Source organism: Scyliorhinus canicula, chromosome 3, assembly GCF_902713615.1.
Source record: "Scyliorhinus canicula chromosome 3, sScyCan1.1, whole genome shotgun sequence".
Taxonomy (NCBI): Eukaryota; Metazoa; Chordata; class Chondrichthyes; order Carcharhiniformes; family Scyliorhinidae; genus Scyliorhinus; species Scyliorhinus canicula.
In genome coordinates this window covers 119,082,666-119,095,716 of record NC_052148.1, presented here as the reverse complement: position 1 = coordinate 119,095,716, position 13,051 = coordinate 119,082,666, and the positions used below count along the sequence as shown (strand labels likewise).

Here is a 13,051-nt window from a genome sequence, read left to right as displayed (position 1 = left end):
CAAAAAGGACTGACAGAGGTGGGGCACACTCCCACTGTCCCTCACAGGGAGAATAAAGACGATCAAACTGAACATACTGCCAAGGTTCCTCTTCCTGTTCAGATCCCTCCCGATCTACATCTCCAAGACCCTTTCCTTTTTTTAAATGTAAATTTAGAGTACCCAATTATTTTTTTCCAATTAAGGGCCAATTTAGCATGGCCAAACCACATACTCCAAAAGGATGACCTACAAAGGGGAAGAAAGGTGGGAGGCCTGGCCCTTCCGAACCTGTGGTTCTACCACTGGCCGGCCACTGCAGAATGAGTACGGGGATGAGTTAAGGAATGAACCGGGAGCAGAATGGTTGAAGGTGGAATACAGTTCCTGAACAGGGATGTCCATCCGAGCCCTAGCTATAGCTGCTCCTGCCCCACTGGCTAAATACTCGAGGAGCCCAATCGTCGTAGCTATGCTCCGGAAGTGGTAGCAACCAAGGCAACACTTCGGCCTTGGCTCCCATCTGCAACAACCACAGGTTTACTCCCGCAATAATGGGCGCCACCTTCAAAAGGTGGAGACAGGATGAGGAGACTCTGACAGTTAGGGACATATACACGGACGATTGAGTAGCCACCCTGAAGGAACTCACGGAGAGGCTCCACTAACCAAGAGGAAATTACCTGAGATACATTCAGGTCAAAAACCTCCTCATCAAGGAAACGACAATGTACTCCCAGATACCAGGACATCTGAAGAAGTTTAGAAGAAGAACTGCTGGATGTGGGAGAGCTAGGGACGGGAAACTGTGCGAGACAAGGAATAAATGGGAGGAGGAACTAGGCATGGAGATAGGAAGAGGACTTTGGATTACAGCACTGCACAGGGTGAACTTCAACTCCACGTACCAGGGCTGAGCCTAACACAGCTAAAGGTGGTGCACAAAGCACACCTAACCAGAACTCGAATGAGTGGGTTCTTTCTGGAGGTAGAGGAGAAATGTGAACAATGCCAGGTTGGCCCAGCCAACCACACCCACATGTTTTCGGCATGTCCCAGATTTGTTGGATACTGGATGATCTTCTTTGAGGACATATCCAGGGTTGTGGGAGTGAGGGTGGAGTCATGCCCAAAAGTGGCAGTCTTTGGGTATCAGATCAGCCAGCCTCCCTGAATGCCTGCTGGAGAATTCTGCTCAGCTGGCGATCAGCAGCACCACCCAGGGCTGCAGACTGGCTGCCCGACCTGGCGCAATTTCCCAGGCTGGAGAAAATAAAATTTGCCATCCGTGGGTTGGAAGAAGGCTTCCACAAGACATGGAAGCCATTCACCAACTTGTTTCAAGACGTGTTCATAGCTATCAACAAATCGAGTAAGTGGGGGGGGGGAAGAGACACGGGTAAGCCAGACCTAATTGAGGTATACAAGATGCTAAAAGGTATGGATAAACTAGATGTGGAGCTGATGCTTCCTCTTGTGGGGCATTCTAAAACAAGAGGTCAAAATCTTAGAATAAGAGGTAGCAACTTTAAAATAGTTTTGAGGAGAAACTATTTCTCCCAAAGGGTTGTGAATCTGTGGAATTTGCTACCCCAAAGTGTGGTGGATGGAGGGACAGTGACTAGATTTAAGAGGAGTTAGACAGATTTTTAATTGGTAATGGGTTGAAGGGTTATGGAGAACAGGCAGGATAGTGGAGTTGAGGCCAGGATAGAAATTTACAGGATACTGCGAGGCCTGGATAAAGTGGACGTGGAAGAGTAAACATGAAGAGGATGTTTCCGCTGAGGTTCCTGGAATAGAAAAGCAAGTGTCAAATTGGATTTTTAAAATTCTTACGGAACAAAAACGTATTGTGGTAAATGGTTATTTTTCAGACTGGAGGATGATAGACACTGATATTCCCATCGAGTCCATGCCAGCTTTCTGTGAAGCATTCCAATCAGTCCCATTCCTCACTACTATGCCATACACCTGAAATGAAAAAGAAATGAATTGAAAATCGCTTATTGTCACGAGTAGGCTTCAATGAAGTTACTGTGAAAAGCCCCTAGTCGACACATTCCTGTCCGGGGAGGCTGGTACGGGAATTGAACCCGTGCTGCTGGCAATGTTCTGCTTTAAAAGCCAGCGATTTAGCCCAATGTGCTAAACCAGCCCCTACAAGTTTATTTCCTCCAAGTACCTCCCCAATTTCTTTGTGAAATCATTAATCGCCTCTACTTCCACCACCCTTGATGGCAGTGAGTTCTAGGTCATTACCAGTCACTGCGTAAAAATACTTGCCTGCATCTCTTGTCCAAAAACCTATGGGCGCGATTTAACAGGACAGAAACATGGAGCTGTTTTCAGCACATTTAGCGAAGTGTTTTTCGGTGACAACGCCGCTATTTAATGGCACCGTGCCGTTTTCTCTAGCCTGAGAACGCCCTGTCGCGGCTGCACTTACATACTTTCCTGCACTGATGAGCTCAGCTTGCTAGTGCAGGAAGAGTATTCGCGGATATGTGTGTCATTTTTAATACCACTCCAATCTTTCGACCCCCATCAGCCACCCTACCGCAGCCTCCGAACCCCCCCCCCCCCCCCCCGCAACTGCATTCAACTTCTCTCTTAAAGGGTCCTGAGCTCCCCTTCACCCACCCCTTGAGGGCAAGGCACCCCCAGGCCCGATCTTTGACAAGTGCAATCTGGCACCCAGACATATTGGCACTGCCAGGCTGGCAATGCCAAGGTTCCTTTGTGTCAGCAGGAGTGCGAGGGTATCACCCTGCCCAGAGTCCGACCATCCAGGGGTCTCTATTGTCCTGGGAGACCACCTTCGAGGTACTGTTACGCCTGGTCTATGTTTGTGGAAACCAGTGCTAAACAGAGAAATGGCGAGGTCTCCCAGGCGCGGCCGTTATTTTCCGGGCCTGGGGAGAATTTGGCACAGATATATTTAAACGAGCCTAATTGCTCACTTAAGAATGTTAATCTGGAACTCGCCCAGGGAGGATGAGATCCAGATCGCGACTTCTCGTGAGATTCCGTTAAATCTCGCGAGACATTTTGAGCGTTGCGAATCTCATGAGGCCTCTCACAAGATTAAATGGGGGGTGTGGTTGTTTATTGTTTACTGAATTGTTTTGTTGTTCTTCTGATTCTTTTCGTATATGTGAAAGTGCCTTGAATAAAAATAGATTTTTTAAAAAAAGTAATTATCAAAGAAATTAAGAGGTATTAGTCTGTTTAGTATGTCAGGAGAAATGTGGGCATTAGTGCTAGCAGACAGAGCACCTGGATAGAAGACTACAAGAAAGTCAGCGATACAGCAGATTTCCAGCTGTCTTGCCCTTTGAAGAAGTTCTTCTCTCTGGTAGTCATAGTAATCATAGGATTTACAGTGCAGAAGGAGGCCATTCGGCCCATCGAGTCTGCACTGGCTCTTTGAAAGAGCACCCTACCCAAGCCCACACCTCCACCCTATCCCCATAACCCTGTAACCCCACCCAACTTTAAGGGCAATTTTGGACACTAAGGGCAATTTAGCATCGCCAATCCGCCTAACTTGCACATCTTTGGACTGTGGGAGGAAACCGGAGCACCCGGAGGAAACCCACGCACACACGGGGAGAAGTATTTCTGTTTATCTTCTCTACCTTGTTCACCTTCATTGCTTTCTATTTCCCTTCATGTATTTGATTAGGTACCTATATTTCCACCTTTCCTCAGTTCTGAAGAAGACACATCAACCTGAACATCAACTCTGATTCTCTCTGGGTATGGAAAGGGATAGAGCGTGGAGGTTTGGGGGGGGGGGGGGGGGGGGGGGGGGGGGAGAGGAGAGGTAGAGCATAGAGTGTCCTCAATGCCGATGATTTGTTGTTGTACGTGTCAGAACCAAATATTTCAATAGGGGGAATATTGGAGTTGCTTCAGATGTTTTTCTTGGGGAACAAATTAAATCTAAACAAGAGTGCGTATTTTGTGGTGTCTCAGCCGGGTGCATGGGCAGGGGGCGGGGGGGGGCTGCCATTCCGTAGGGCAGGGCCTCACTTTAAATACCTGGGGGTGCAGGTTGCTCGGGATTGGGGGGGGGGGGGATCCGCAGGTACAACATTTCTAGTTTGGTGGGGAGAGTGAAAGCTGATCTGGCACGGTGGGATGGTCTCCCTCTGTCACTGGCAGGTTGGGTACAGGTGGTAAAAATTAACGTGTTGGCGTAATTTCTGTTTATTTTCCAGTGCCTGCCGATTTTCCTGCCAAAGGCATTTTTTAGAGAAATTGAAGGAGTGATTACTTTGTTCATATGGGGAGGGATGGTGGCCAGTGTTAGAAAGGTTCTGCTACAGAGGGGAAGGCAGACAGGGGGTTTGGGTCTTCCAAACCTGATGTATTATTACTGGGTGGCGAATGTGGAGAAGGTGCGGGGCTGGGTCAGAGGGGTTGATTCCCAGAGGGTCAGAATGGAGGAGAGTTTGCATTTTGCCAGGAAGGAGATACAGGGCTTCGCGATGGAGCCAGCCTCCACATTGCTGGAGGAGGTGCTGACGACAGGGGGACTGGAGAAGGGGGTAGTGTTGGCGGTTTATGGGGCTATTTTGGAAGAGGAGGAGGAAGAGTTGGGAGAAGGTATGGAGGAGGGGTTCTGGTGTGAGGTGCTCAGGAGAGTGAATGCCTTCATCTTGTGTGCGAGGTTGGGGCTGATACAGCTGAAGATGGTATATGGAGCACACCTCACAAGGGCGAGGATAAGCCGGTTCTTTGAGGGGGTAAGAGATGTGTGTGAACGTTGTGGCGGGGCCCCGCAAATCACATTCATATATTTTGGTCCTGTCCAAAGCTGGAGAATTACTGGAAGGAGGTTTTTAGAGTAATCTCTAAAGTGGTGCACGTGAAACTGAACCCGGGCCTTCGGAAGGTCATATTTTTTGTTGGTGGATAGGATGACAAGAACACACCTTTCCCAGGATTCCTAGGGCTTCTTTTTCACACAGAACTAAAATTGTGAAGGTAAGGATCCATTTCCTGTAGCTGTCCAATTTGTTTTCATGGATTGTCTTCTGCAAAGTGAAAGAAGTAAAATTCCAATTGTCAAATGACATGCAATAATATCAAAGTATGAGCATGCAACGCAATAGGATGTGGTAGTGTGTTCATGTAACATTCAGCTGTGTTTGAATTCCTTCAGTCCAGCTTCCACTCTTCGCTGAAATGATCTTTGACCAAAGTCATATGTGACCTTTACCAGTGTGTTGTTGCTCCTTCTCCCAATGCTCTGATCTTTTGCCTTGCTCCAACTTTCCCAAGTTGTTCTCTATGGTCATCCTTCTCCAATGACTCTGTCATTCAGCTCCATGGAACTGCCCTTGTATGATTCCATCCCTAACTAAATGCAGCCGGTGCATCCCCAGCAATAGCTTCTTTCCCCATAATCCCTCTAAGGTGCTGAAGACTCTGACCTCACTGTCTCCTGTTCCTTATCTATATGCTGCTTCTTTGTGACATGATCTGCAGACAGAGGATGAGCTCTCACACATGCGCTACTGATATCCAGCGCCATCATTTGCAATTGGAGCAACTGCATTGTTCATCAAGCTTTAATTGGTCAAGTGTAAAAATTGCAATCTCCATCATTCTAACTTCTGCTCATTCATAACTGTTGGAAATCATTAAAAACAATTGTTCTTGCGCTGTGGGAAACATGGCAAGGCAGTATTTTGCCCACCTCAACGCCAACACCTTCTGAGGACACCAAGACCTGAATTTTAGATGTGTAAACTACAATCCGCCTCTATTTCCCCCCATGAATGAAAATGTTGGATGCCAGGTTTGGGGATGGTAATTTTGGAATCGAGTCTCCACCATTTGGCTATGCTGGAGAGCCTCCCTATCTGTATGAAAATTCAGGCCTAAATATCAAGATCGTAGCGCGACATGGATGTCAACCGTGTCTCAATGGTAGCACTCTTGCCTCTTGAGTCAGAAGGTTGTGGGTAATAATAATAATTTAAATTATTCAAGTGTCTTTCCAGAGACATGAACACATAATCTTATCTGAAAGTTCCAACACAATACTGAGGGAATGCTGTACTGTTGCGATGTTAAACAAAGATGTATTAAGTCAGAGTATCAGAGATATGAATCAAAGGCTTGTAAACAGAGGTGAGTTAAAGATCAGCCTTTATGAATATGGAACAAGCTTGAAGGAGTTATATAGTCAACTCTCCTCTATGGTGAACAGATTCCAAGTCTTGATCAGTTCAGCTGAGTTAGAAAGTTAGGAAAAATTTACATTCAGATGCTCTATCAGACTTAATAAAATGAACACTTGAACAATGGAACTAGATGGTGTTATGGCAAAATTGAAATGAAAGACAAAATACTTTTATATAGCATCATATTTAATCAATCCTGTTCAGCTAGTAAGATTTGTTGTCAATATCAGGTTTGTTTTCGTCATTTTTATTAGAATAATGAACGGAACAATCTCGTACTGATGATGCCATCACATCCTCCAGCTTTTTCTTGGGATTTTCTTCTAAATGTGTCTTTATTGCACCTGAATTTGCGAGCTTCCATTCCAACTCTGAAACGAGAAGAACATTAGTAGTGCTTTGCATTAACTCTCACATTAGCCATTTATTATAATGTTCTCTTTGCGATTGGAAAGCAAAACCGCAATTTGACAATTTAGAGTGCGTTTTTCATTTTAGTTTGTTGATAGTGTAAAACATAGTTACATCATAAAGAATAGCGCCAGCAACTGGAATCAGCAGAATGTATGAACAAAAATTGTAAATAGCTGTCTCAAAGGCCATTGTGCAATTCCAAGTCACAGTTTTCCTCACTTTGGAACGAAAAGTGCAATATAGTTTTGCTGATGGACATGTGGAGGAGAATGTTACATCTAGCATGAGGTGGGAACAAGGCTGTGGCAAAGGGGATGGAGGGAGGAGGGAGGGGGGCAATAATACTATGGGGAGCCATGGTGGATTGACTCACCAACTATATCCCGCCTCTGTGAAATTTCAGCAACAGTGGGAATGGGTTTGGACAGTTCTCCTGCCACAAACAAGCGGGAAGCAAATTTAATCAAAGGCCCAATTAAGCGCAATTTTACCAGGCCACCAGCTGAATGGCAGACTTGGGGTGTGGTTTATTCAATAAACAAAGGGGATGTGAGCACTGAAGGCAGCACCTACACCCCAGTGGTTTTCTCAAAGGGCTTACCCTCCATCAACAGCAGTTTGAAATTTTCTTTGATTTACCTGCTGTCGGCTACAAGGTCCCAGCAGCGGACACCATTTCTAGCGGTGCTGCTGTGGTCCAGCTGACAGCTCCCAGCCAGGGTAACAAATGTCTTGAGCAGCACGGCGACACTGGGACGCCGCCCATTAAGTTGAGGGGAAAGTTCTGCTGGCTGGCCGTGCATGTTACTGACATGTGCTTCGAGCTCATATCGAAACCTCGACAGATTTGGAAAAATCCTGACTGTAATCCCCACCACAGTGATGTGAGTGACACTTATCTCCAAGGGGTATTATTGCATAGTTTTTATTTCATCTTGACAGGTGCGGTGCAACAGCCGGTACAACAGTTATACATAAACCTGACCTTTTCGTAAAACTATACGCCAGCTCATGTTTTGTCCCATTCTGTTTTATTCTGACTAAGAATAACAATTTCAAACGTCTTCAATCAAAATTAAAGTTTTGGTAAAAAATTTGGGGCACTTGTTAAAAAAGAACTAAACTCTTGAATATATTGGGCAAAAAGGGTTTAATGGAGGCAAAAGGTGTTTGCCTGCCAGCTGGAGAGCCAGCATGAGCCCACTGCATCAAACCTTGCTGAGGCACTTGGCAGGCCAGCAGTGGCCTTTCCTCAGGTTAATGTTCCACCAGTATCTCTATTGAATAGCAGCACCAATTGAGAGGCAGTAGCCTCTGCCCTTAGACCACCTCCTTGAGGCCAAGGATCGAGTTGAGACCAAGGCACAGATCTTTGCCGGCAGGAGGGTCTTTTCAGGGAGGGGGAGGGTCTTGGGTGGTCAGCAGTAAGGGCAGGGGTTGACCCTTATTGACCCCTCTCCTTCCCTCAATCTGGCCCTGTGCATTTGCACAAGGGAAGTTCCCCATCCCCGCCAGGGTAGTTTCCCCTCCTTCCCCTCCCCTCCCCAGGGGCTATCAAGCAAACACACACTTCTTGTCCACACACTTCTTGTCTAGCTCCCCATATGGAAAGTCCCTCTGCTTCATTAATACCAGTGGGATGAGGCCCTTAAGTGGGCATTAATTCTCCACTTGAGAGCCTCAATTGTTGACAGGGTTGGAAGGCTGCCCACAGGGTCCTCAGTTACCACTCTCCTGCCTGATTGAATGCTCTCCCCCACACCAAACTCACCCAGGAGAGCAATGGCATTAAATTCCACCCACTGCAATTATTAATCTCCCCAGATAATAAATGATGTAATTTACTTTTATTTATTCTTAGAATATCGCTGGCACTAGCAATATAGCGTTGATTGTCCATCCCAGTTACGCTGAAGGGATCAAGGAAGCAACCCCATTATGGAACTCAAGTCATCTGTGAGTCAGACTTTGTGGGGGCAACAGGCTTCCTTTAGTTAAAGGACATGTGGGAACCAGTTGGAATTTTACGACAATCTGGCAGCTTTTATGCAAATTTTTAGCAACATCCACCATGAAGACATGAAGAGTTGTCAAGAAAGGTCCATTCAAAGGCCATTACTATAATACTAAACAGTGGGTCATGGCTGAGCACTGCTATTCCCGTATAATGAGAGATATGTAAGAAACTACTCTGGCATGGCCGGAATTCAGCATGGGCAGCACTCCCACCCCACGCCAGTTGAGGCCCTCAAGTGGAGAGTTAATGCCCACTTAAGGGCACAAGTGATATCTCCAGTAAACTGTTCTGATATGCTTGACATGAAAATGCTGTAAACAAGGCTATTTTCATTTGGTCACCATAATGGTATTCCCTGGGCTAATTGTTTCTTGTGGCTACAAATAGGGGCTTGCATAACACAAGAGAGCCTCCAAAAATTACCTTCATTCAGAAATTTCTACTCAAAGAATCGTTAATGGCCACTCAGCTGACTCCACAAGGAGTCAGCGCTTTTAAAGAAGGGGAGTATGTGAGAAAATATATACTGTTTATCATATTTAATCAATGATACTAATGCACACATATTGCAGCTATTACTAGTACTTTGAATATTTTACCTTCTAATTTCAGATCAGGAGTTCCACACTCTAATCCAATGAACCTGGCCTTCATTTGGCCCTCAAAATACACAAAGATTGTTGGCAAATATTTGTCTGGATAGTTAGGAATGCAAATGTTTGCAATTGCCTTCATGAATTTTGTTTCCGGATACTTTTTAGCTAGTTGGCTCAACTGATGATTGATCAACATGCACATTGGTATGCTGTAGTAGTAAGAAAACGAAACAAATTTTCTAATTCAGTTTGTCTTAACTTTTGAAAATTTACGTAAACAAAGCTAAACAATGGGAGTAAATCTCCAGGGGAGCTCTACAGCTCGTCTCTCATAACGTCAGTGGAAGAACTGGGAAAATTATAGAATTGGTAAAGACAATGGAGAGAAACCCTATGGAAATTCACTCCCTCAAATTTTTGCAATTCTTATGGTAAAACAAAAGTGCTTAAAATTAATTAGAATTTTCCATAAAATATTGCCAGCATGTACCAAGTAACGAATATTACCACAATAACAAAAGAGTAGTTTAAAGAAGTTATATTTAAAATTACATACCTTTGCTTCCTCTAAAAATTTAGAAAATATTTGGTTCCATTATGTCTTTAGCACACATCTACTTATCCTCCCCAAGCTACATGTGCCAGAGCATGTCTGTGCACAATCTGTGCCAACACATGTGGCAGAGGCTTCAATAACCTTGGACTTCCCCTTGCAGTGCGGATCATATAGGCCTATCTCGCTCCTTAACGTAGACGCTAAGTTGCTGGCGAAGATCCTGGCTACCAGGATAGAGGATTGTGTGCCAGAGGTAATTCATGAAGATCAGACAGGATTTGTCAAGGGGCGGCAGCTCAACACGAATGTGCGGAGACTGCTCAATGTCATCATGATGCCGGCAGTGGAGGGGGAGGCGGAGATAGTGGTGGCGCTGGACGCAGAGAAAGCGTTTGATAGAGTTGAGTGGGGGTACCTGTGGGAGGTGCTGGAGAGGTTTGGATTTGGGGAGGGATTCATCAAATGGGCGAGGCTGCTTTACGCGGCGCCGATGGCGAGTGTAGTCACAAATGGAAGGAGATCGGAGTATTTTAGGCTTTATTGTGGGACCAGGCAGGGGTGTCCCCTGTCCCCCCTGCTCTTTGCACTGGCGATTGAACCGCTGGCCATGGCGTTGAGGGAGTCAGGGAAGTGGAGGGGTCTGGTGCGGGGTGGGGAGGAGCACCGGGTATCGCTGTATGCGGACGACCTGCTGTTATATGTGGCGGACCCAGAGGGGGGAATGCCGGGGGTGATGGAGCTGTTAGCGGAATTTGGGGGCTTCTCGGGCTATAAGCTAAACTTAGGAAAGAGCGAGGTATTTGTAGTGCACCCGGGAGATCAGGAGGAGGGAATTGGGACACCCCTTCAGGAGGGCAGTGAAGAGTTTCAGGTACCTGGGGGTGCAGGTGGCCAGGAGTTGGGGGGCTCTTCATAAGCTTAACTTCACCAGACTAGTGGAACAGATGGAGGAGGAATTTAAAAGGTGGGACATGGTGCCGCTATCGCTGGCGGGCAGAGTGCAATCCGTCAAAATGACGGTTCTCCCGAGGTTCTTGTTCCTCTTCCAGTGCTTGCCCATCTTTATCCCTAGGGCCTTTTTTAAAAGGGTGACCAGCAGTATCATGGGATTTGTTTGGGCGCATGGCACCCCGAGGGTGAAGAGGGTCTTCTTGGAGCGGAGTAGAGATGGGGGGGGGCTGGCGTTGCCCAACCTCTCGGGGTACTACTGGGCGGCCAACGTGTCGATGGTGCGTAAGTGGGTGATGGAGGGGGAGGGGGCAGCATGGAAACGGATGGAGAGAGCGTCCTGTGGGGATACAAGCCTGGGGGCCCTGGTAACGGCGCCGTGGCCGCTCCCTCCCACGAGGTATACCACAAGTCCGGTGGTGGCGGCTACCCTCAAGATTTGGGGGCAGTGGAGGCGACATAGGGGAGAGGTGGGGGGCTCGATGGAGGCTCCGTTAAGGGGGAACCATAGGTTCGTCCCGGGGAACATGGATGGGGGATTTCGGGGATGGTATAGAGCGGGCATTAGACAGCTGAGGGAGCTGTTTATCGACGGAAGGTTTGCGAGCCTGGGGGAGTTGGAGGAGAAATTTGGGCTCCCGCCGGGAAACATGTTTAGATATCTGCAGGTAAAGGCATTTGCTAGACGGCAGGTGGAGGGATTCCCTGCGCTCCCCGCGAGGGGGGTGTGTGACAGGGTGCTCTCGGGGGTCTGGGTCGGGGAGGGGAAGATCTCCAATATCTACAAGGTTATGCAGGAGGTGGAAGAGGCGTCAGTAGAGGAGCTGAAAACGAAGTGGGAGGGGGAACTGGGGGAACAGATCGAAGACGGGACATGGGCTGATGCCCTGGAGAGGGTAAATTCTTCCTCCTCGTGTGCGCGGCTTAGCCTCATTCAATTCAAGGTGCTGCATAGGGCCCACATGACTGGGACGAGGATGAGTGGGTTCTTTGGGGGTGAAGATAGGTGTGTCAGGTGCTCAGGGAGGCCAGCGAACCATGCCCATATGTTCTGGGCATGCCCGGCATTGGAGGAGTTCTGGAAGGGGGTGGCGAGGACGGTGTCAAGGGTGGTGGGATCCAGGGTCAAGCCAGGATGGGGACTCGCGATCTTTGGGGTTGGGGTAGAGCCGGGAGTGCAGGAGGCGAAAGAGGCCGGTGTGCTGGCCTTTGCGTCCCTAGTGGCCCGGCGAAGGATTTTGCTACAGTGGAAGGACGCGAGGCCCCCAAACGTGGAGACCTGGATCAATGACATGGCGGGCTTCATTAAGCTTGAGAAGGTTAAATTCGCCCTGAGAGGATCGGTGCAAGGATTCTTTAAACGGTGGCAACCTTTCCTCGACTTTCTGGCTCAACGATAGGGTACTGGGACAGTTGCAGCAGCAACCCGGGGGGGTGGGGGGGGGGGGGGACGTTGATTATGTTTGCTTATTGTATTTAAATTTGATTTATTTAATTTTAATTTATGGTTAAGTTCTCTTGTTGGGGGGGGGGAGGGTGGGGGGAGTGTAATACATGTGATGTTACGGTATGGGGGGAATTGTGGGTGTTATGGGGCTGTTAGTTGCATATTACTGCTTGTTGCTATACTTGTTGTTATATTTTTATATTTTCTGTAAAAAATTCCAATAAAAATTATTAAAAAAAAAAAAAAAATAACCTTGGACGTACACTCTGAAACCTCCTTCCTAAACCACTCCATTCCTCCATCTCACCCCCATTTTCAAATACTACTTCAAAGCCTACCTCGCCATTCTCTTGGCCACATCCCTAATGATTTTGCTATTTGCTTTCTGATTCTCTTTGTGATATTCAGTGACAAATGTGCTCCCTTGGAACATTTATTATCTTATAGGCAATATTTAAGTAAGCACAAGCTGTTTTTATCCATATTTATCTGCTGTAGTCCAAAGATGTTGGGCAGAGTTCTCCAAAACATTTCTAAGTGTGGTCTCCGACGTGAGACGAGGTGCGATTCCCACCGGGTGGATTGGCGTAATCCAGATAACAATCCACCCACACTTGGAAATTGTTTTGGAGCCGGGAAATTAGTGCCGTAGGACCTGAAGAAGATGTTAAGGCCAGATCCTCAGAGAATGGGGCGTCCCTTAAAATGGGCCCCTTGATCTCAGAATAACACTGCAGCCCCTCCCTCAATCGCTGGCAAGGCCTACCCCTCAATAGCTGGTATGTCCCCTCCCACCACCACCCCCTGGGCTCCTACCCAAGTGAGAGACATCCTTGAGAAGCCTCTTCACCAGAGGCTCACCATTCAGGCCTCTCCCACTTCAGGCTCTTCCCT

General features: G+C 47.3%; 1 protein-coding gene across 1 annotated transcript in view; it reads right to left on the bottom strand.

The window, feature by feature from the left end:
- Nucleotides 1-6,210: 6,210 nt before the first annotated feature.
- The window catches only part of LOC119963725 (phosducin-like protein 2), a 41,383-nt gene continuing 34,542 nt past the window's right edge, over nucleotides 6,211-13,051 (bottom strand). Inside the window, exons 5-6 of the mRNA XM_038793034.1 lie at nucleotides 9,210-9,415; nucleotides 6,211-6,550 (exon numbers count right to left, since the gene is read on the bottom strand). Of these exons, the coding sequence (XP_038648962.1) occupies nucleotides 6,384-6,550; nucleotides 9,210-9,415 (373 nt within the window). The 3' untranslated portion in view covers nucleotides 6,211-6,383. The remainder of the gene's footprint in view (nucleotides 6,551-9,209; nucleotides 9,416-13,051) is intronic.